The following is a 25,434-nucleotide window of genomic DNA, read 5'->3' on the forward strand; positions in this document are numbered from 1 at the left end:
AGGGAACAAGAAAGATAGTTTATGGAGACAATGGTAGAGAATTCTAGATCATGTAATATATAATTCTACATGCAGCAGCATGTGCAAGGTACAATATTCAAGGAAATTATCATGGCATCTTCTCTCTCCCTTCCTGGCTGGATCTCATACTCATTCTCCCCATCCCTTCCTCACACTTGTCCTGAGGACATTTTGTGGGTCAGACTTTAGGAAGAACATGAATATAAATAAGGCGGAGCTTTGTGGTGACCAAGCTAGAACTACAAGTCCCAGATTCCCTTTCCAGTGCAGTTATAGGTTCAATCTGACCACAAGAAATCAGCATAATACCTGGAAGGCGGAAGTAAAGCAGGGAACACTACCCACGGCTGCCATGGTTAAACACAGGAGAGGCCAACGCACGGCTGCCGTGGAGGAGGTCCAGCACGTCCTTGCTCTATGCTGCCCCACATCTGTTCTCCCCGAATGGCGGCCCTGATGACCAATAGTGGCCTCAAGGCCCCCACCAGCCATTGAGGTCACAGCCTTGCAGAGATTTCTTCACCAGCTTCCCTTACAGCCCCATTCTAGACCCTTCGGGAATGGAAACTAGGGTCACCCAACCTGGAATAAAGGTTTGAGAACCACAAATGACTGAGAAGCTTGCTGAGGGTCCAGGGAATAGGAAAGTAGTAGAACTAAGAAGCTATTAATACACAGGCAGAGACGTCGATGGATGACAACTTGTCCTCACTTTCCCGTGAAGTGAGAGAGAAACGCGGAAATGCTGGTACCTCCCCGCTTGTCCTCGCTCTCTCTGACTGTGTCCAGCCCTTCCTCCCGATGGCCAGCCCTGCTAACAGAAGTCTCATGCCCGTCACCAGACCCTCTGAAAGAAGTATGAAAAAGGAACTAGTCGCCCAGGCTTGACACAGAGGATGAAAGAGTCAGAACTCAAGTTGCAGTGGTGGGAATCTAAGGGAGGCATAAAAATGGAAGCTCGCTGCATAGATAGGGCTGATGGGTGTGAAGATGGAGGCTGAGAATTAAGAAGAGAAGCGGGTTTAAGGCAAAGATGAGTAGGGACTTGGAGACAACACCATGCCAAAAAGATACGCTGGCACCAGTGTCCAGGGTGGAATGCGGGCCGGGGCCCTGAGAGAGCTTGGGTGAATAGTTCACTTTGAGAGTCACTGACGCAGAGGCGGTGGGCGAAGTGGTGGACACTGGGCCTGAAACTGTTACTGCACACTGAAACACCTGATTATAGACAATTGTGCATATTTCCCAGCTGTTTCTCTCTGCATATTTCCTATTTCCACAAGATATGCTTCTGAAGAGAATGACTTCAGACTTACCAGAGTTTGGGACACGTGACATCATATTCCACACATGAGCCTGTGGCCCAAGAGTCCAGCTTATGCAGATATGGGTACTCTGCCTGAGCTGACCTAGTGAAGACAGGAGACAGTCATGCCGTCTCTGAGTTATAGGGTGTGCTTGGTCTTGACTCTGGCTCTGTGAAGTGAAACTTGATCTCATCAACCCCAGCTGTGGGGACACGCAGGCGGCCACCCTACCCAAAGCAGTTTCCTTAGGGCACTGTGGTCCCACAGCTGGTCACACATGGTCCCGACAAAGGCAGCTTTCTACTCCGAGGTGCAGAGGGGCTCTGTGGGCCCCCTTATGCAGATCGCTGGCTTTCCTCATCCCATCAAGAAAGCCTCATTTAAAACCTTGCTCAGTAAACTTTCTATCAGTCAGCACAACTTCTGCCAAATCTGGGTGGTGACAGGACTAGGTAGGAAGAGGGAGGAAAAAAGTAAACATTTTCTCCTCAGCACAGAAACATCCATCTTTTAAAAGAACTGAAGACCCAAAGTATATTTGAATTAATACGAAATTGACCCCCACCAGCCTTAAACTTTCCTTGCGACAGGATGCAGCACATTATCCGCTTGCCGTAAAATGCCTCTGCTGCTCAGAGAGAAAAGGACACAGTGGGACCTTCCCAGGCAACAGGCCACAGCTGTTCACTGGCAGCCTCGCCATCAAAGGGGGCTGGAACCCCATCCTGAAATCCCATCCCTGGGGATGGGGCAGGCAACAAGAGCTGCGTTTTACCCTGGCGGTGAGGGGAAGCGTGAATGCCCCGCAGCATCGCTGTGATGATTCAGAGCAGCGAAGAGCAACATGGGCGCGAAGACAGCGCAACTAAGGTTTGGGGCTGCGGCTTTGCTCGTTTTGCTCCATGCGAATTTGGACATCAACTGGAGCTAATATATTTCCAAATGTGTTTATTGCTGATACTCAAAGTACACCATCCAAACACTTTCCTTCCCAATGGATTTCAAAATCAAACTGTGGGACACCGCCTTCCATTGGAATTTGAGGCATAAAAAACCACACAGCCCCTCAGCCAGCAACACGAGGGATCTTATGGCTTCATATCCATCTTTTAAGAGGTCTGGGATGGGAGCTGGCACTCGTGGCTGCCATATGCTAAAATCACTTGGGAGTTTCCAAAAGGTGCCAATGCCTGGGCCCCGCCCCAGACCAACTGAACCTGTATTTTCGAAGAGTTTCCCAGGTGATTCTGAGGTACAGTGAGGGTTGAGACACACTGGTTTAGGCCCATTCAAGCATCTTTTTGTTCTTGCTTATGCTCGTTTTAAACAAGAGGACTTTAAGTAAGCCCAGGACCCCAAAGTAGAATTCACGGCACAGGAAGAGCTGGAATTCACTCTTTACCTGGCCCTGAGCAACGTACTTGGGTCTTGATTTTCTTACCTGTAAAACAGAGTTAATTGTACTCACTCACCTCTATTTCAGGAAGTCGTGAGACTAAAATGATTAAGGTAACATTATCTGACACGTGTTTTACAAAAGCAAGGCATTGTTATTATTATTGAAAACGGTGATAAACACTTATTATTAGTTACTGAAATGACTATGATGGTAGGAGGGGAGTAGAAGAAGGATGGAAATAATATAAATTGGGTGCCCAATGGGCCAAGCATTGAAGTTGATCTATTACACACATCTCATTTACCACCACAGCCAAGAGGGATCAGATCCTAGTTCTGGTTACATCTCACTTATGCCAGATTAAGTCATTTCACTTCTGTGAGTCTCATTTTCTTTACCTGTAAAATGAGGAGCTTACACTGGGAGGTTTTCTTTAAAGATTCTTATCCTGGGGTATGGTCCATATACATAAGTTTCAGATGATCCACAAACACCATTAAACTGTATAGAAATGTCACACATATACACCCCTCTTTTTTTTCTGGGAAGAGGGTCCATAGCTTCGTCAGATTCTCAAAGAAGCAAATGACTGCAAAATAATATTAAGAATCAGCAAAATCTTTCTAGCTCTCAGTTTCTGATTATTGGTAGTATAAATAATACTACCATTGGTGTTAAAATTCCAACAGATATTAATGGATGGCTGAATTTCAAAACATATTTCATTTATAAATCTACCTAATACAAAATTCTGGAAAGAGCCAAGAATAAAGATTAGCCAATGACCATTAGAAATTGTCGGTGACTTCTATCACTTCCCAGAAGTCGAACTAGTTTGAAGGTGATGTCCACAGACCTGGAGAGTATGTTTGTGCATGGGGGCTGATGGACTGATGGGGTAGGATATAAAGTCTCAGGGCAAAGAGAGACGAGACTAAAGATGGGGCTCAGCCAAAATAAGAACTTGAACCAGTGTCAGAAAAACACAGAAAAAGGAAAAAACAGATACTCATGCCCTAAATGGATCAGGTGTCTGATGATGCTCTCAGCACAGACTTTACTGAAGGCTGTCTGTAATCACATCATCAGGATCTCCACTTTGCTGTCTGTGACCAGTCTCATGACCAACTAGGGTTCTCGCTTTTGGGCTTCTTGCCAACAGAAAACACTCATTCAGGAGCCCAGCTCAGATGCTGAGTCTCATATTACATCCTAAAGATCAACACATTCGAGCTGCTTAAATCCTTGAGATACAGAAAGTTCAGAGACAAGGACATATTCTTTCTAGTTTCCAAACCTCAGTCCTTTCACTTTTAAACATTTTATGGATTTGAATTTCTTACCACACAAGAATGCCACCTATCAGTATGTGCTCTTGGAGGACATAGCAATACAATGAAAGTCAACGCAGAGTGGTCCCAAACGCAATACTATGTTTCTGTGCATAGGGTCGTCTAAATCACCATGGCATCAAGAGTATTTTTTGGCCTATACATTCTCTTGAGATAATCAGTTCCACAATATAAAATAATAGTTCCAAAGCACAGGCTCTAGATCCAGGCATATCTGAATTCATACACAAGTCTTAACATTAGCCAAATGGTTAACCCCTCTGAATCTCATTTTTTTTTTCCATCTGTAAAAATGGAGAAAATGCCTATGTCTAGGAATAGTTATTATGAATGATAAAACAGAGATAATGAACCTACTGTGGTGCCTAACCTGTAGCATCACTCGCCAAATGTTGCTTTAATTGATCCTGGAACTGTTTCACTAAATCCACTGGAAGGGTGGGCCACGTGCCCAAAAATGTTAAATGGAAAAGCTACCTTTTTATGCAAGTGTGTTCAGTGCTGTCTGCCTCTATATGAGAATGAAATAATATAAGGTCTGGACATGCTCAAATTCTTACAAAAATAAATAGATTTTCATGTGAATTATCTTGTTGCTGTTGGGCTGCAGTACATCTCATATCTGTCCATCTGTCTTAGAATATAATGATAAGTCATTGGGAATCAACTTCCAAGAATTGATTGAATACCTCATAGTACTGTCAGACTTGAATAAAAATAAATGGAATTAGTTCATTGAGAGATTAAAAAAAAAAAAATGTGAGCACCTAGTAAGTGTCATGTGATGTGTGGTAGACACTAGAATGAAATTCCGCTGGCTACCTGCTAGTCTAACAAGCATTTTCACTCTGGTAAAGCAGAGACAGTACCTAGGCTAGAGACCCCACAGCCTGCAGGCACAGAAATTAATTTATCGACTCAGTAAATATTTATTTTAGCATGCAGTAAAAAAAAAAAAAAAAAAAAGTAGAATTACAATCCTGCACTCATAGAGCCTATGTCCTAGAGTTAAAAGAAAATAAATATGTATCTGTAAAATAAATAAACAGGGAGGTATGAGAGAAATTAGGGGCTCTGGCAGATACTATAAGTTTCATTCACCTTACCTCATCTCAACCTCTCTTTCTCTTGCCCTATAAAAATCGGAAAAGGAAATACTCAAATTCCCAGCCCCCTGTGAAGTGACCACACAACACAATACCAGCCAATGTGAATAGAAATGCTATGAAGAATTTACACCCAAGATAAAAAGGAGACAGGTAAGGTGAGGTGTAAAAGATAAGCAGGCACGCTGTGGAAAGCCTTGAGAAGAGAATTCTAAGGGACAGGAACAGGAAGTGCAAACGCCCTATGCATAGAAAGCAATCACTGGTCTGAGGAATTAAAAGGTGATAACAGAGGTGAGCAAGGAAGACAGTAGCAAGGAGATCAGATTTAAAAGACCAGGTAGAGGTCAGGTCATGTGGGACTGTGTGGGCCATGGTAAGGTTTTGAGAGTTTATCCTAAATGGATATGTGAAACCAGTGAAGGATCTCAAGCAGGCAAGTGGCAGAAGCTGACTTCCATTGGCTGCTACCTGGAGAATGGATCATGAGGCTGCAAGAACAGATGTAAGAAGAACGGTGAGAGCCACAGCAGTTCTGGTGAGACTGACGGTGGTTTGGATGTGGGGAAATGAAGAAAAACAGATGCATTCCAGATACATTTTGGAAGATGAATTCCAGATACATTTTGGAAGTGTCTTGAATTAAAAAGAGAAGAGAAAAGCAAGCATGACTTCTAGGACTTTGGCCCAAACAACTGGGAGGATGGAAGTGATATTTACTGAGATGGAAGAATCTGGAGGAGGAACAGGAATGTGCAAAACAAAGCATTCAATCAACTCGGCATCTATAATTCCTGTCCCAGGGATCCGACCCTGGCAAGTGAATGTTTTCCCATTTTGCTTTCCATCATTCCACTTTTTCTCACAGGCTGTAACTGTAGTACCAACAATATTTGATTTCATCTGGCAGAACAAAAATGGTGGGTGGAATTAAGAGACTGTAGCTAAAGGCAAAATGACAGACTCAGTGCATCACTTTATAGCCCTCATCATGGAATTTTGAAAATGAATTGTGAAAACCTACGAAACTTTGTATCTGAGACCCCCAAGTCTTGCACCCAGTAATGTTCCTGCCAAACGCACATATCATCGTTTGTAATTAAATATTTGTGTGAATAATTAATATCTGTCCCATCACTCGACCCGAAGCTCCATGAGGACAGGGACCTCACTGGCTTTGCTCACCACTAGGTCCTCACAGGTAGTAGGCACTCAATAATTATTCGTTGAAGGATGTTTGCATAGCTTTTTCTGGTCCATGGCAGAAATTATTAGTTGTCCCCTTCCTCTTTATTAGTAGAACCTCCATTTTTTTTCTAGACACATGGCCATTGTGTTAATTTCCCAAGGGTACCATAACACATACCGAAAACCGGGTAGCTTAAAACAATAGAAATTCATTGCCTCATTGTTCTGGAGGCCTGAAGGATGAAACTAAGGTATCAGCAGGGCCAGGCTCTCTCTGATGGCATTAGGGGAAAATCCTTGTATCTCTTAGCTTCCTGTGTTTGCTGACAATCCCTGGCATTCCTGGGCTTTTAGATATTTCACTCCAGTCACATGGCCACCTTTTCCATGTGTCTCCACAGCGTCTTTCTTCTGTGCATATCTGTCCCTATTTCTAAGTCCCCCCCTTTTTTTTAAGGATACCAGTCATATTGGATTAGGGCCTAATCTAATGACCTCATCTTACCTTAACTACCTGTCAAGACCCTATTTCCAGATAAGGTCACATTCTCAGGTACTGGAGATTAGGACTTCAGTATGTCTCTTTTTGGGGGGACACGGTTCAACCTATAACATTCACCTAGAATAAACTCAACATCTCCCAGATTCCCTTGTATCAAAATGTGGCCATGTGTGGTTATGTTCTGGTCAATGACATATAAAGAGAAGTATTGTGCACGACTTCCTGAAAGTATCATTAAAGGAGAAATAGTGCCCTTCTGCTTCCCTTCTTCCTTTATGAGTGGCTGGAATGCAAACCTGATGGCTAGAGTTCCAGCAGCCATTCTAGATCATGAAGTAACCTTGGGAATGGAAGCTGAACAAAGTGAAACTACAAAATAGGAGACCAGAGACCACAGAGACATTTCTCAGCCTTGGACTTGACTTCCTTCCAGCTTTTGCACGACAAAGAAATACTAGTCTTAATCATTGTTTTGAAGGATCTTTTATCGCTCTTAAAGGAACCTAATTATAGCTGATACACAACCCGAAATCAAGAATCTTCTGTAAGTCACATAGCAATGCCAACAGTAAAGATACTGTTATATTTATCTTTACTTTCCAAGATACTTGCATTGGTCATGGATAAATCTGGGAGTATGGCTTTGGAAAGAGATGTTCCAGCTTTGGTTGGGACAGCTTTGAATTTATCTCAGGTATCGGTCAGTGCGCTGGTGGTGTTGGGGGAGGAGTCCCTTGATGTTACAGCTGGCAGCATCTCCAGAGATCCAGCACAAAGAAAATCAGTATGACAGCCCACAGCAGATCAATTTAGGAGCCGCTCAGGATCATACCAAGACATTTCTAAAACTTGTCATGTCTATGCTTTGTAAAAAATGACTTTTTCTATAGTTTTGAATAAAAGTGTTTAGTTTCAACTTAGCAGTGAGCAAAAACAAACCCACTGATATGAGTGTAGCAGTCGGCAGGGCCGGAACTTGGTATAATGCCAGGAATCTCTGATTCTAAGATGTACATTTGAACAACTCTGAAATTGGGTCACATCTTATGATCAATGCACTTTATATTTGAAGAAATATGTTAGATGACACTCTTTGAATGCCTACCACATGACAGGCATGGGCTTGATACTTCACCCACATTTTCTTATTTATCCTCAGATTTATGTCATGAAGCAATTATCATTGCCATTTTAAGATGAGAAAAGAAGGTTTAGCATTTCTAAGAAAATAATAGAATTACAACAGCATAGTAAAATATGGCAGAAGTACATGACGACATAAACCTTGCTCCCAATGACACCCCATTTCAGCTATTGTTTTGTTACTTTGGGTTATGTGTTCATAAACTTATTTAAGAATCAGCCTGAAGACTCAGAGCAACACAATGATTACAACAGTATAATAAATGATGCCTACAAACATATACAGAGTGTTTATTATGAGGCGGCTACTGTGCTAGGACACATTTCATTTAATTGTGACCACTCCGAGTGCCAGTTTAAAGGTGAAGAATTTGAGGCTTAGATTAGACTTGAAGTAGTGAGGCTGGGTCTGACAGAAGGGGTGATGTTGGGACTCAAACACCCAGTGTCTGACACCTAAACCTAGGCTGTTCGTCACAGGACCCAACGCCAGGCACAAACTGGGAACCGGAGTCCTCGGTGACGACGGGATCGGCCACAAGAGAAAGGGCATGTGATGGGTCAGATGAAAGGAAGGAGAGTGACTGGCTAGGAGAAGTCAGACATGCTTCTGGGAGATTTCTGAGAGTGGGCCAGGGAGCGCTAGTCATAGGCTCGCCAGACGAAGTCAATCAGAAAGGACCTTGTGTCCTCAGTATCCAGGCAGAGTGTGGCGGTCACTTTCTAGACGAGCTGAGGAGCAGAGACGCAGGGGAAATGCAAGGACTGGGCAGAAATCTTGGGTCACGAGGCAAAGGGCAATTTAGACTGGAAAGGTTGGAGCCCAGGGGACTCGAGAAAAATTTCCGGGAGAGAAGAAATCTTCAGGCTCGTTCTACCTCTGGATACAGCCAGAAACCTCTTAGAGCTGTGCCCCACAATTCATACTGTGAGGAAGACTCCACATATGTCCTCATTTAGCAGATGAGAAAAAGACCCAGAGAAACGAAATAATTTGCCGAACCTCACAGCACAGAGGCCTGAGGAGTGGAGCCAGGATTCTGTCTGACTCTGAAATCCTAAACTACTTTCTGGTAACAGAAATCATAACAGTGGTTGCCTCTGGTGGGAGGAGACTGACTGGAAAGAAGGCTGAGGGAACTTCCTGGCACGCAGGAAATGCTCTGTGTTAGATTGGTAGTTACCCAGGTGTACACTTTGACAAAATTTATCAGACTATACACTTAAAAGCTGTGTATTTTGTCATAAGAAAACTGACTCAATTTAAAACAGAATTTTATCAAGTTCTTGAACTTTCCTCCCCTAACTCACGCATTTTCACTGGGGCTGGCTTAACCCAAAGGAGAAAAAAAACTGCCTCTCAGAAAGTGAAAAAAAAAATCTTCCTCTTTTATATATAAAGCATGTGCACACACACGCACAGTACATAAACAGGTAAATATTATATCTGTAGTATCTGAATTTCATAGCGAGGGATGATTAGGAAAAAAATGGCTTAAAAGGATCTTTAGGGGGAAGATAATAAAAAATAGTTTGAGAACCCCTATTCTAACCCATCGCTATGCCTCCTTCCAAAATTCTCTTCAGACTGCCATCTAGACATTCTTTCCTTCTAAGGAACCATGTTCCCTTCTGGTTTCTTCTATATGGAATAAACCCTCTGTGGGTGTGTGTATGTACCTATATATGTGAACACACTGCAACCATGTGCCTTGCACAAATACACACATTCACACACCACACACACACACACACACACACACACACACACACACACTGTGCACAGATATGCTTAGGCTTAATTGATTTCTATTCATTCTTTAGATCCCAATTCAAGCATCCCTTCCTCGGAGTGGCACTGCTCCCTGTCAACCTTCCCACCATCCTACAGAAATTAGCAGCGCTGGTCCTTTTCTTCATAGCTCTTACCTCAGTTTATAATTCTATGTTTAGAAGTGGAATTATTTGATTACCGTCTCTTTCCCTCTCTAGACTACAAATCCCTTGAAGGCCTAACATAACATCTGACACATGGCAGGTGGTCGATAGATGCTGGTTGAGCAAAGAACTGTGCAGAGTTGTCCTGTCTTCTCGGGGGCTGGCAGAGTCTCGCCTAAGGAATGACCCCCTGCGAAGGAAGGGCACAGAGCAGAAAAGGGATCTGAGCTGAGGCCCTGAGAAGTGGCCTCTCATGCGGGCAGAGTGGCCATCTCTCCCCTCCTAGTCATGTCCAACGGTGAGCAAAAGAACCCTAACCCTTTCTGTTGACAAAGAAACAGCTCCGCTGGAGTGAGACAAAGCACAGCACAAGAGATAACACTTTCTACTCCCACATGTGAATTTCCTGAATTCAGCTGGAGAGGAACTATTTTTAAAAATGCAGTTTTGTTTTTTTTAAAAAAATCTGTGTTGGTCATCATCCCACAATTTGCTACTTCAGTGCCCAAGCTGTCTTGGCTAAATTGATTAGGAACTTCAGATGGCTTGCCCAACCTGGTCTGTCTTGATTCAGGAAGAAAATTCCATGAAATATAAAGGTTTGTTGCCAAGGGGAGGAAAGACCAAAGAGCAGGATTTTGACAGTTTTCCTCTGTATGAGAAATAGAAATTCTGTAAGGGGGTGGGGAAGAATACAATGACCACCAAGTCTTTACTCTCAGTTCGATTTCTCTATAAATATGCAAAACAACGAACAGAGAATAGAAGCCCCATAAGTCCACATCCATCAATTCATCGCGGCAGGAAACAAGAAAAGAAGCCAGGAGTTTTGAAATCCCTCTGAGAGTTGGCACAGGGTTACATGAAAACTTGGATACTGTTTCTCACAAGATTTAATTATTCCCACCAGAAAAAAAAATAAACTTTCCAGAGAAGAGCAAGGATACTTTTGTTCCTTATTTGTAAATATGGCTCAAATTTCTTCATAGTCTGAAGGCTGGTTTGCTCTGACAAGTGTTTGATTAAAGTAACAAAAATGAATGTTTTGTATCTTTTACTTGGAGGATCTTGCAAGATCTAGTCCTGACCTAAGTGAGAAGCTGGTGCCAAGAACAAAAAATTATTTATTTGATCTTTTCCAAGCCAGCGCAGGTGACCATGTGACCGTCCTAACAATTTGTTTTGAATGGAATACAAATTCTCCCCACAGGAGACAAGAAAGGTCACGCATCTATGAGCAGTTTACAAGGGGTTTAAGGTTTCTTTGGAATATATTCTCTATTGGGCTCTGCCTCATGGGTTTGTATTTTTTGAAATAATGCAATAGGAAGCATTATTAGGGCTTTGGGACAGAGACCGGGTTTGAATCTAGGTCTGACATTTATAAGCTGGGTGAGTTCGGAAAGCGATGGACTGGGTCTCGGTTTCCTCATTTGTAAGTAGAAAGAACACTACCCACCCATCTGTAAGAGCTGTAAGAACAGTAAAAGATGATGTGTGTGAAATACGTGAGGAAAAGTTGCAGGTGCTCAAGGAGCGAATCCGTCAGCCTTTCTGCAGAAGCACCGATTCACTGGATCATTCAATAGATTTGCTTCCAGCACTTACTAAGTGCCAGGGATGGTGCTAAATTCTGGGAATATAGTAGTCAAGACAGACAAGGTCCCCACATTGATGGAGCTACTGGAGACAATTACTAAACCTCTAAGTACTATTATCAGATTCTGATAAATATTATGCTTCGAAAAAATAAAATAGGTTAATATAATAAAGAGTCCCTGGAGGAAGAGAGGGAGGCTTTCAAAGGGTATTTAAGGAAGGCGTCTCTGAAAAATTGACATTAATCTGAACAGAACCAGTCATCCAGTCTTAGGCAGGAACAAACTTGGTATTTGGAAGGGACGGAGGCAAGGCCAATGCAGCTGTAAGCAAAACAGGGTAACAGACAATGTTATGATCAGCAGGACCCAGATCATGGACTCTATAGGCCACAGAAAGAGTCTGGAACTTATTCTCATTGTAATAGGAAGCCATTCAAAGATTTTAAGTGCCAGAATCACTTCATTAGATTTTTTTTGAGGGAACAGACTTGGCACAATTATGATTTTGTGAAATGAAAAAAATCTGCCCTGACTAGGCTGGAGGATAGCTACTAGAAGATTATGTAAAATAAAGTTATGATAGATAATGTGGTACAGAAAATGGATTTAGACTTGATGTGATTTTTTTTAAAAAGAGGATGTCATTAAACGTTGTGACACGAAGCCATGTTTAGGTGACACTCATTAACCTGTAGTCCATGGAATATCTTGGGAAGGAACTTTATTCCTTTTTAAAGAAGAAGAAAAGAGGTAAGAAGTAGAATTACTCTTCCTGGAACAGATGTCTTCTTCCAGGATTTTAGTGTTTGGATGCTGAGATTAAATGAACTAATGTGCCGAAGGGGCCTGGCACGGTGCAGAGTTGGGCATGCAGAAGACACTCACTAAATTATAGTAGCCTCTCTCTTTCCTCTTTTACCCTTTGCACTGAAATGAACCAGAAGCGATTGGTACGGAATTCCTAAAGGATGGGTGAGGAGTTGCCAGAGGAAAAATGTAGGAAACAACCAAGATGAATCTAGATGAACCTAGATGAAAATGCATTGCATGAGTTGACTATACTTTCAACAATTCCCATATTTCATGCTCCATTCTAGAGTTTTAATGCCAGTGAAAGGTCCCCTAAGCCAGAGGTGTACAGATTTCATTTTTTAAGTAAAAAAAAAAAAGAAACCTTCAAAATAAGAATAACTCCAAGTTCAAAGATGCTGGACCGAGTGAGAATTTCAATGACACTACAGCCATTGTTTTCTAGGCATGGGACGGGAGGAGAGTAGTATGAAACAATACAGCAACGTATTAGAAAAGCTGTAATTAATCATTTTCCTTGTATGTGGGTCTTGATTCAGATAAAACTAAAACTAAGGTTATAGTTTGGAGCCTCTTCTAATATCGACTTCCTTTTTGATCTTTGGGAACCAATATGGTACAACTGCACAAAGATAAAGTAATCAGAAGGAAAAAAGAAAAACAGATGGAAATACAGGCAAAATTTTCGACAAGCTGGAGCTGGTGTAAAAGTCTAATATTTGACCCAAACACCTACAACTCAATTCCATTTACGGCTGAAGTCAAGTTGGAACTCTCCCTGTCCTGCATAGTTATGTTCCCTGACCTGCATCTCAGTATGTCCAGCCCCTGCCAGCTAGGTCATCTGTGTGGAGGCTGCTGGCGTGAAGAGTTTGGGGACCCTGGGGCTGGGTAGCCTAGGCACAAAGGTCACAGATTTCTTCACTCCGATCCAGAAAAGATTTGGGATAGACATTATCACTCTCCCCAAGGACACATTTTCTCTGGAGTTTTCCCAGTCTTTCTAGAGATGTAAATTTTAATACATATTTGAGAGTCTCCCCTCATCATGGACTCAGGATTCCATTGAAACTAGGCAAAGGACTCTCCTTTGGGTCTGGAAAGGTCTAGAAGTGTTAACAGGGAGAAAACAGCACTTGGCCTGTTCAGTCGGGGGCCTGTCCTGGCCACATGCCTGTGGCCCACATCTTAAACTGTTCCAATCACCATAAAAAAGGTGAAATAAAAAAGGGAGAGAGATGTCCCACGTGAGAAACCTGGTTGTAAAAGCATCTGTTTGTGGCAGGTAAAGCAGTGAAATTAAGCAGCCACAGTAAAAGCGTAAAAGTCCCGCTGGATGGAAATGTCCCAAAGGCCCACCGGCAAGGTTATGTCCACACTGGAAAGCAGGAGAAAACCAGGGCCACCGCCGGAGAGCTGAGTCAGGCATTGAGCAGAGAGGGACACTGAAGGTCAAGTGTGGCGCTTTAAACTGACCTGGGCCAGCTCTCGTCAGGCAGAAGTGCTAAAAGGAAGCTTCTGGCCAGAATTTTGGACAATTTTTCCCCAGGCCAAGCAGGTCAGTCATTGCCCAAGCCAGCAGATCCTTCCCCCAGGGCCCTGGTGGGGCCATCACCCCTCCCCCGCAGCAATGCGCACCCAGACACACCACCCCAGTTTTCCCACACGAGAGCCGCAGTGACGTGGCAGGTCGGTGGGAATGAGCCTCTAGGATTGGATGATACAAATGGCTTTTTATGGAAGCGAAGTTATTCTATAACTGATACATATGATTAAACAGTAACTAATTTATCCAGTGTTTTATCTCTCTCTCTATATATTCATTTCAATACAGAGTTTGACCAAAAGCAGCTTCTTAGAAGTTTTAGCCCATTTCTTAACAATCTCAAGACTCCATTGGAGTGTTCCTGATAAAATGTTGTGATAGGCAATTTAAACAGGTTTTTTCTGCTGCTGGATGTGACAGAATTTATAATATGCTAATATGCCTTGTGAATTTCCAAGAGAGGAATAAAGTAGACAGCAGCTTAAAACTATTTTGATCACAGAACCTCAGGACAGGATATTTCGGACGCGGAGAGCTATATAACACGATTTTGGAAGTGCTGCTCTAGTGAATTCTCTACTGCCCTACAACATGTGAAAACCATTGGACATCCCCTGAGAAACTAAGAATAAAAACCATATGAGGTATTAGCTTATGAAATGAAAAAAAAGAAAAAACTATCAAGTTACCCATCTATCAGGGCATATACATTAAAACTTAATTAATTAATTGACGATGCCTAGAACAGTTATGCATGTTACTCAATAAAGATGGACTAAAAGCAATTAAATACACCTGGCCAAGCAAAACAAGGTCTTTAGTTATAATGTAAACCCATCACTTTTCCCAAAGAAAACGTGCTTAAGTCAAAGCCCTTTGCTGGTGAGTGCACGCTCAGGACTGAAACACTATGCCAAAAATAATTTATACTAGGTACTTTACTGTGGAAATAAAATATAAAGTTCTTGCCACTGCCAAGAGTTCTATTAGAAAATGAAAAATTCAGCCTCGGTAAAGACAAAAATGCTCGCCCTTGATGCTCCCAGCCAGCTTTCCTGCTCTGGGTTTCTTTAGTGCTGTGCCCACTGCAGAACTGAGGTGGCAGGAAGGGCCTCTAACACAGACCACCTGAGCCAACGAGCCCTCTGTAACGTGCTCAGAGCACGGGACCTGGAAGTCTGTGCCTCCCGCATGAACACAGAGTTTAAAGCAGAGGGCGGAGTCGACCCCCAATCATCCCGGCGCTGACAGCCCAGACGGGCAGTAGTCTGTGCTTTCTGCTCCCCTGAGCCAGTCTCTGCTGCCCACCTTTCTTTTCTAGTAGGAAAAGCAATGCCAGGGGATAAGTGCTGGAAATCAGAGCTATGGAGACCCGAATCGTGTTTTACTGGTTTACTGCTCTCGGGAAAGGACTGATGGGAGAGGATGAAAGTACTGAAGAAACGAATGAGAGAATAACCCGCAGGCCTCACGCCTTCTGCACCCTTCCATGGTCCCAGCTAATCAAGAGTTAAATGTCCTCTGTGGAATGTTTCACAGATGGCAGAACAAAACTGTGCTAGATAAAGGTGTTTTGAAGTGGAAAACCAGTGCTGTCTCCGTCCTGTTGTACCCTATTTTGGTATAAATAAAGACAGTGTGTGTACATATATATTTGTATGTGTATGTGTGTATATATGTATACATATATATATATACGCACATACATATGAATATAAATCAAAATGTTAACAGTGCTATACTTTACTGTGTGTCAATTATACTTCGATAAAGCTGCTTTAAACTGTTAACGGTGGTTATCACTGAGTTAGGAAAGACTACAGGCAATCATTAATTTATTTTCTGCTTGTCTGTATTATCCAAATTTTCTTGGCTATATGGCTTTATAAAGCCTACAGAAATGTACTTTGTACAGAACAGAAACCGTAGAGTTATTATTTTAAGATTTAAGAAAAAAGAAACTACATTTTTTTCAGGCTCAGTATTGGTTAAGGGGAGAAATGCAAAAAACCAAGGGAGGTTTGGTGGCCGCGGAGGCACCGTCAGAGGGACAGGAAAACGTTCCCTCTAGTTGCTGCATCACACACTCTTGGCTTCGTTTCAACCCCACTCATAAAGGGAAAAGGCAACTTGACAAAAGTGAGACCAAACACTTAGGGAGAGAAAGTACATACGGCACCAATGACAAAATGAAGTGAGAGGTATTCAGACACTTCTCCGTTGGAGGTACCTTCATTCCTGCCGCGGCTGCAGGGCCACTGGGGTCCACGGCCTGGATGTGGCATGGCTTACTTCCTCGCACCACAAAGCCCCAGCCGACGGCGTCGCCAACAATCTAGAGAGGAAAACCACAATTAGCAATCAGCAGACGGGCCCTGGCAATTTGCCTGTCCTTCCAAGAGAGAGGAAGCCGGCCCGGGATTGAGTGTGTGCCACGATACATCTCTCTTCTCCGTTTCATCCCCACCCTGTCACGGGTAACGGAGCACGGAACACCTTGCTTCGATCATAAACACAGGCACGTCTATGCAGAAAATGTGGTCAAGAGACACCTGTTGGGCAGAAAGAAGCTTTTTCTCTGAGGCCATCACTCGAGAAATAACTGGCAGACTGCCTCTTTCTTAGGCCGCTGTGTGATTTAATAGCAGACTCAAATGGAAAGTTTAGAAGATCTCAAACACATGGTGGAATCTTCTCTCCAGATCCGATTTCTATTCCAAGTTTGCTCTTTTCCCCTAAACGCTGGCTTTCTTGAAACACAATTTTCTTGACCCAGAAAGGAACGTAAAAAAGTACACAAAGTTCACAGTTTACAAGTAGACACGGGTCCAAAGGTTGTCTTCTCCTACAGAATCATTAGTAGAAGTGGCAGCTGTGTTCCGCAGGTGTCTTTAACACGTACCTCAACTGAAATAAGGACGAAACGCATTCATAATCAATCGTGAGCAACGCTGGCAGTACAACTTAAAACCGAAAAGAAATACTTTGAAGATAAAACCGACGGTCTCTTGAATGCTGGAGATGGAAGAAAAGCCGGGAAACCGTGATATTTTTGTGAACATTCTCAAAAAGTTTTAGGCACTGCGTTGGCTTTACGGTTGGCTGTTATTAGTTCATTCCACCCAATTTCACCTCCGAACGTAGTTTACCTTTTCCCCTGACGCAGACACGTTAGCAGTGCTTTTTTCAAAGTGACTGGCCCTGACTGGGACCATCGCGTTTTAATTCCTCGGTGCTCAGAGTGCGAAGTAGCCCTTGACAAATGTGTGCAGCGTGAATGAGTGTGGAAAGATTTTTTTTTTTTCCCTCCTGAGTTAATAAAACAAAAGTTAGAAGACTGAAGGAAAGAGATGTTTTAAAGAGGAGGTCGATGTAGACATCAAGAGATGGAAGAAAGAAGCCAGGGGAAGGAGAGCGGGCGAGGGCTGTCAGAGAGAGCTCTTGGATTCTGTCTGAAGAAAATCAGCAGGGGAGGAAAGCTGAAGGACCTCCGTGAGGGACAAGCCTTCGCAGGAACGAAGTGCTCCCGAAGCAGATGCTTATACAACACAAGGCATGCTAACATGGTCAAAAGCACCGTTGCTTATGGTGGAGCAATCTGTCCTACAATTTTCTTTCTCTACCTAAAAACTCCCCTAATGTCTTAAATGACTTTTAGAATTAACTGTAACACAGAAGATTATTGGCAGTATCGATGCTATCATTTGCCCCGAAATCTGTAATTGTATTTAATAAGTACATAATGGAAATCTCTTATAACAGACAAAAGGAGTTTAAAATTAATAATACATCACGTCAAGTCCTAATGCATTTTCGTGTCTAAGGGTCAAGAAAGCCCACTGATATAATTATGCCAAAAACAAAAGGAAAATTAAGAGGTTTTCGATTCTGACGTGTCATGAGACACACCGACACATTGATAGGTTGACGTGGCCTGGCAAAAACGAGCAGCACAGGAGTAAAATGCAAGCCATGAGCTTACCGTGAACGTCTTCCTTGCGTATGGAGCCCCGGGTGTCAGGAGTTCCTCCGAGGTGACAGGTCTCTTTAACACTGGAAGACAGACACAATGTCAAGGTGCAAACCTGCTGAGCCCTAGATCATTCATTCGGCAGATATTTTACTGAAAGTCTCAGAGCATAAGTGAGAAAGACCCCTGCCTCGCAGTTTATACTCTAGCTGAACAGAGACAGAAAATATTAGCAAATATAAATAAGCCTAAACCTAACCTGCAGGGCGATGGAGAAGAAGAAATGCAGCAGGGCAGAGGAAGCGACAGGGCCGGGGGCGGCGGGGTGGGGGGTGGGGGGGGGGAGGGGGGAATGGGAGGGGAGGCAGGCAGCAAGAAATTGGTTCAAATTTTTTCTATAAAGAAAAAGCCCACATTTTTTAGTTTTTGCACTTCTTTCTTTTAAATTCTGATATGCATTCGACATGTCAAAGTTAAGAGAAAACCTAACTCTAGTTCAAGAGTTGACCCCATACGACCTGCTGCCCAGACGTACTATATGCGTCCCATACACCAGAGCTCGTTTCCTTCTTAACACCCCGGGTCGCATGCGCACACTGCCTTTTGCCTTGAGTCATAACACTAGTAAACTTTTCTGCCAGCTCAGCATGTGCTGGGCACTATGTTAGGTGCTTTAAATATATTATCTCATTCGGTCATCACCAGAACTAATGACTTCGGTTCCTCATTGTCCTTATTTTGTTAGTGAGAAAACGGAAGTTCGGAAAAGTTAAATAGCTGCGTCCAGGTGTTGTGGTCTCTCCCTTGTTATGCTGTCTCCGTAGCAGAAGAAAGGGCTCGGAAGCTCCGGAAGGGGGCGCTGTGTTGACCTCTTGGGACACCTGTTCTCATCAGCTCTCCGCTGTTGCCCACTCAGATGGCAAAGACAGCAGCCAACTCATGACTTGTCGATGACCTAAAACCCACCGATAATGAACTTCCCCAACCATCCTGTGCTCACTGAGAGCTGGGAAAAAGACAGCCACAGCTGCCTAGAGCAGCCAGTGGGTCAGGGGGACAGGGACCCTCCTAACCAAGTTATACAGACATCATGAGCTTGAATGTCACAAAGAAACTGGAGGGGCCAGGGCCAGGGCCCTAACCTAGTAAAGTGCCAGCCTCCAATTCCCTTCGCTGGTGGCATGTGAAGGTCACGTGCCAATTGTAAAGTAGGCGTGCAGCAGAAAATGAACAGACGGCGTGAGGCGAGGCCTGGATGACCCGCCAGGTGGCCGGGCTCTGCCTGCTGGCCACACGTGCGTCCTTCCTGCCCAGCAAACACCTTGCCCTTTAAAGGCAATGAAGCACTTCTGGCTGAGATAACGGGGATTATTACTTTTTCTTTCAGAAAGCTCATAAAGGAGAAAATAAAGTTATGTTCCCAAACGAGAGGGAGTAGCTCGAATATCAAGAACAGAACCTCTCTGCAAGGGAACAGGACTGAAGGGAAAGGTCCACCATTGACCGCTGAGACGGTTAATTCCCTGTCAGACAAGTCCGTTCTCGTCCCCCACAATGCCTTCCGGGGTTTAGGATGTGGATATAGGAATCACATCGTACTGTAATATTTGGCAATAATACTAACCATTTATTGTAATACTCTTTCTCTCTTTTTTAAATTGAGATAGAATGGCCATAAAACAACAACGATTCAATATATGTATATACTGCAAAACAGTGATAAGTCTAGTTAACATCTATCACCACACACAGATACAAATTTTATTTTCTCATGATGGGATTTTTAAGATTTACTCTCTCAGCAACTTTCAAATATACAATGTGGTGTTATCAACTATAGACACCACGCTGTACATGACACCCCCAGGACTTATTTTATAACTGGAAGTATGTACCTTTTGAATACCTTCATCCATTTTCCCCAACCGCCCCCCTCCACCCAGCCTGTGATAACCACCAATCTGGTTTCTGCATATATGAATTTGTTTGTTTAGATGTCACATATAAGTGAGACAACATAGTAATGGTCTTTCTCTCTGACTTAATTCACTTAGCATAATGCCCTCAAGATCTACCCGTGTTTTCACAAATGGCAGGATTGCCTTCTTTTTACGGCTGAATAATATTCCATTATACACCCTCACCCACACACACATACATTTTCCCAATCCATTTTTCCAATGATCAATACTTGGGTTGCTTTCACGTCTTGGCTACTATAAATAATGCTGCAATGAACATGGGGGTGCAGATAACTTTTTGAGTTAGTGTTTTGGTTTCCTTCGGATAAATACCCAGTAGAGTTGCTGAATCATATGGCGGTTTTATTTTTAATTTTTTAAGGAACCTCCATATCGCTTTCCACAGTGGCTGCACCAATTTCCAACCCCACCAACAATGCGTGAGGGTTCCCTTTTCTCCACACCCTCACCCATGATCGTTATTCCTTGTCTTTTTGATAACAGCCATCCTAACAGGTATGACGTGATATCTCACTGTGGTTTTGAATCACTGCACTGTAACATTTGGCAACAATACCGACCATTTATTTTCATACACTTTCTCTCTTTCTTATGTTGAAATATGTTCAAGAAACCTTAGAGTCTAGGGAATTATCTTTTAGCTTTCTCTTTTTGTATCCTTGGAAATGTATTTATTTACTCATCACAATGATACCAATTATGGTAATATCTGTAGCACTTTTTTTTTTTGTTTGGCGTAGGGCATTTATATATAGTACTAAAATTACATATCCTGATGTATATAGTATAATGATTCATTTTCAAAGCCTTACTGCATCCTTAGATCCCTCTTAAGAGTGAGGTAGAAGTTTGTCAGAATATAGGTAGGAGGTAGGACTTACATTACAGACCACAATGAAGTCCTAACAGCTCTGGTCCTCAGAGACCCAAAAAAGGCAATCTGACCTTTCTTTTCTGTCTGTACATCAGTAAACTTTTCCCTTTAAGCCGATGGGTAAGGAGAAAGAGGAAACAATAAAAACCTATCTCAGGGAAAATGGATGTATAGTTAATTTAAGTAATTAACACTTTGTTTATATTCTACTAATGCATGCAATAAACAAACAAACAAACAAAAACATGTAAAATGGCTTTAGCACAACTGACCCTTTTCTGAAAGGAACTTTTATGCTTCTAACTTTGAGGATCTCTGTCAGATTTCTATCAGGGCATCAAACATTCTATTTCTGAGAATATAGTTCTGCTTTCTCAATCTAACTTATCAGAAATGCTCCATTGTAGTTATGGGCACACAATGATTTTCCAGCCAGAGTTGGCGTGGAAGCAAATTTCTTCATTTACTTAAAAGTTACAACTTTTTTTCTCAGAGTGAATCCTCCAGAAGGCAGCTAAAATAGATGAACAGAAATATCCACAAAAAAACCCAGTTAATAGCGTTAAATGACAGTTTTCTCTTAAAGCCCTTGAACGACACCTGTTTGTCTTTACTCTCTCTAATGCCTCATTTTTTTTCTTCCTCTAGAGTGATGTGTTCACTGAGGGAAGGGGTCGTGACCTCTCATCTTTGTATCCCCAACATCTGGTGTTGAGAAAACAGCGTGAACGAAAGGAGCAGTCCCTTCCCCGAGGTTGGCATACTAAACTGACAGTAGGCAGGGCACTAAACAAATGGAGCTGAGGGGATTTTCATGGCAATGATTATCATGATGGGCCACGTAATCCAATCCTGGCAAGGAGGTGGGTAAGAGAGAGTGACAAAGTGGTAGTATCAATGGGTTCCTGGTTCCTTTGGGGATGAAGAACTGCTTAGGTCCATGAAGAATTGTTTCTAAGTACAAGATCATCAACAATCTTCGTGCCTAGATTTTTACCCCCTGAAATGTAAAGGCTGTGGATGTTGACGCGTAGAGTTTGAAAGCACAAGGCACCAAGAGTCAATTCCAGTGGCCACTGGGTTTGCACAGACTGTGTTTCTTCCTCAGGGGAGCTGGGACCTGACAGATTTTTGCAGCATTTGCAGCCTGAGGAAGAGTTGCTTCCGCCACTGCAGGGAACACGAATAGGCTGCTCAAACTCTCCTTCAGGACCGGCTGAGGGGCTTCTCCAGCTGGTGGGACCGCTAAAGGCAGGCAGTCTTCGGAGTGCTGAGACAGCCCTCGACTGTCTTTGGAACTATCTTTCTGAAGACAGCTGCCCTGCCCAAGGTCATGCCCTCCTCCCAGGGGCAGCCAACATTTAAAGACTATTCAGCATGAGGGTATAAAGGCCTGGCCGCCTCACCCCAAGTAGGGACAACACGGAAGGGCCGTCCCAACGCCAGAGCTCCCTGGGGGTCAGCTGCAGACTTTATTGAGATTGCACTGCAGCCCGATTCTCCCTCTGCCCAAACCTACGCGCTTCCCTCCACTCGATAGGTGCTGACCCCAGGGGCTCGCTGTAAGAAGATCCCCACTCTCCCTTCGCCTGAGAAGGGCTACTCACCAGATTTGGGGTTGCAGAGCACAGGGGGGCTGCTGCTGAGGGTGGGGCTGCTGCTGAAGTAGCCACTGCTGCCACAGCTGCTCATGCTGCTCCTTCTCACCGCAGACACGATCTTGATCTCCTTGCTGGGGCTGACTGTGTGGGCGGAAAACACACAGTCACCGATGGGGGGTGGTCTCGGGTCCCTAGAGCACACGGGCTTTCAGCTGCGAGATACAGACAGGTGGGGGTCGCCTGTGCCGGAAAAAGCCCTTTGGCCTTGGAGTCAAAAAAGCAAAGATGAAATAGCAGCTCTGCCACTTACCAATAGCGCAAACTGAAGCCATTCCCTTCAGTTCTCTGAGCCTCGATTTCCCTAACTCTAACGTGGGGATAATGCGAACTCACTGGATTGATGCGAGGAGTAGATTATGTGTGTGCATGAAAGGACTCAACTATGTAAAACATTATTTCAAGAACTACTGGCCCTATGTTGAGCAGTCCCTGGAAAGAAGTAACTTAAGTGCTGGCTATACGCTTCGCAAATTAACAGTACTAATAAATGCCCCCTGATTTATTACGAAACATGAATCACCCAGAGCCATGGAAGAGATTAAAATACAGGGCACATATTTAGGCTTTGAGAGTGTACACGAAGCCCAGCATCAGTAAGCCGACCCACTTCTCTCTGCCACGGCACATGGGAAGCACAAAATAAATGCTGGCTTGATGGTGACGACCACCACTGTCACTTATGCAGGTCCGCTGGGCCCATGTAAGAAACAGGCAAACCTCTGGACTATGGAGAATGTGAGCATCGCCCTGCAGAAGACCACAACTCAAGAGCACACAAGTGGCTTGTGTCTAAGCACAGGCTTAGGCTCCTGGCCTTGGCGAATGTTCCCTTTCCCAGAGCAGCCCTTGGTTTACTCTCCTCCATCCCATCTGTGCCAAGGAACCTGGTATGTGGGGCCTGGGAGCGGACAATGTGACAAGCACTAAAGACAGAACTGGTGTGAGATCCAGCTCTGTCCGCCACTTTCTGGCTGTGCATCCTTGGATACGTCACTCGATTGTCCCATGCCTCAGTGTCTTCACCTATAAGAAAAGTCTTTCCTCAGAGTTATTGTGAGAATTAAATAAGAAAGCTTATGCAACCAAGCTTGGCTCGGCTCCAGAGGCACAGACGTTCTCAATACAGTTGCAAGTGTTCTCATTGTCACTTCCTGTACATAACCCAGACACCTATTTTCATTTAGCCCTGAGTTTCAGGTTAAGCCCAGAGCTTCCAAAGCTTTGAGGCCAACCAGTTCCTTGAGTCAATGCCAAGTGTTCAGAGGAGCTAAAGATACCACTTTAAGCCCCTCGGCCTCTTACACAGAGCGACACATCAAGTTAACCTTTTCTGGATGAGTGGGGTTGTGTTTGTGAACATCAGACACAAACACCATCAGTTCTGTCGGGGTCGATTGTAAATATAAGATTGTTTGACCTTGACATGCAATGTCCCAGGTTGTTGTGCTTTCTGAGCCTCCGTCTGCTTTTCATAGTTCTTCTTTGTCCTGTGTCACCCTTGCACGACGGATTGACAGTCGGTTGCTTTTTAGTTGCACATGTCCGCATGTCCTATTCATCCTTAAAACACATAGCTTTTCAATGCTGTGACTTAGATAATTAATGATATGTAAGAATTGTTTATAAGTGAAAAGTAAATAATGTATGAGTGAGAGCTTTGAGAGGTCTTCTATAATTCAAATACATAATTTTATAAGACAGACTTCATGACATTTAAGTTGACTGCCCAGGGAACAATGTAGTTGTGTTTTTAAAATTATTTTGCATATTTATTGGTTATGAATAAATAAAAATTTGCTGGAAAACAGAATTTCACAAAAGGAAGTTATTACTCTACTGCTTCTCAAAAGACAAAAACATGCGCGCAAATAAACAATGGGACTGTCATACCTGACATAAAACTGGTAGATTTCCGATTGTCGTGGCTCTGCTTCCGCAGGCAGAAGGGACTGTCATGGGTTTCCTGGGAGGGGGACTTTTCATTGAGCAGCTCCATCAGTCTTCGTCTCCGCCGGAAGTTCATTCTGAACTGGTAGAGAAGATTGCTGTCCACGAATGGGTGCTTGTTGGACACTGGAAAGAAGACACAACAGATGAGGACTGTCCAGCGCCCTGGCAACCAACCACTGCAGCCAGAAGACTTCAGGCAACAGGGGCAAAAGTCTTAAGAAAGAGACTAGTTCTACAGATGCCACATGAACTTGTCATCCACACCTAGTCCCAAATTCTTTCCACGTGTTATGCACTTTAAAATTCTGCTAATCAATTTCTCTGGGGGAACTTTGCCTGACTTCACCCACAATCAAAGTGATACTCTTCCTGGTGTTGTCTTAGTCCCTATTTTTCCTCCATCAGAGTCCTTATCACACTGTACCCTCGTTGTCCATTTACTTCTCTGCTTTTCCTACTAAACTCTTGGCTCCTTCGGGCAGTGATCATGGTTTCATTGACACAGTGTCGTTCCATAGTAACACACCCATTCATTTTCTTAACTTTTTGTTTAAAAATAATTATAAACTTACAGAGAATTGCAAAAATAATGCAGAGATCACCTATTATATATGATTCCATTCATATGAAATATCCAGGACAAGGAAATCTGTAGAGACAAAGTGGGTTGGTGGCTGCCAGTACTAGAAGGGGTCTAGGGAGCTGGGGGCATGTTAGCTGATGTGTGCGATTTCTTTTTGAAGTGATGAAAATGTTCTCAAATCGACTATGGTGCTGACTGCACACATCTTTTTTTATTTCTCTTGGGTTTATAGCTAGGAATAGAATGGCAGGATTACATGGTAACTCTACATATTTCATGATTTGAGGAAATCAAATCATGACTCTTCTCCAAAGAGGATGCCCCATTTTACCTTCCCATTTACTGCAGTGTAGGAGGTTCCAGTTTTTCCACATCCATGTCAACACTTGTCACCATCTTTTTTATTACACTTGTCTTAATGGGTGGGAAGTAGTATCTTACTGCAGTTTTGACTTGCACTTCCTGATGGTTAGTGATGTCGAGCACGCTTTTATGGGCTTA

General features: G+C 43.3%; 1 protein-coding gene across 1 annotated transcript in view; it reads right to left on the reverse strand.

Moving 5' to 3' along the window:
• Positions 1-25,434, reverse strand: part of DEPTOR (DEP domain containing MTOR interacting protein) — a 126,049-nt gene that overhangs the window by 19,410 nt on the left and 81,205 nt on the right. Inside the window, exons 5-8 of the mRNA XM_039853496.1 lie at positions 24,291-24,473; positions 22,347-22,481; positions 17,896-17,966; positions 16,144-16,248 (exon numbers count right to left, since the gene is read on the reverse strand). Of these exons, the coding sequence (XP_039709430.1) occupies positions 16,144-16,248; positions 17,896-17,966; positions 22,347-22,481; positions 24,291-24,473 (494 nt within the window). The remainder of the gene's footprint in view (positions 1-16,143; positions 16,249-17,895; positions 17,967-22,346; positions 22,482-24,290; positions 24,474-25,434) is intronic.

The sequence above is a fragment of the Pteropus medius genome, unplaced genomic scaffold, assembly GCF_902729225.1.
Source record: "Pteropus medius unplaced genomic scaffold, Ma_sr-lr_union100, whole genome shotgun sequence".
In the NCBI taxonomy this organism is placed as follows: Eukaryota; Metazoa; Chordata; class Mammalia; order Chiroptera; family Pteropodidae; genus Pteropus; species Pteropus medius.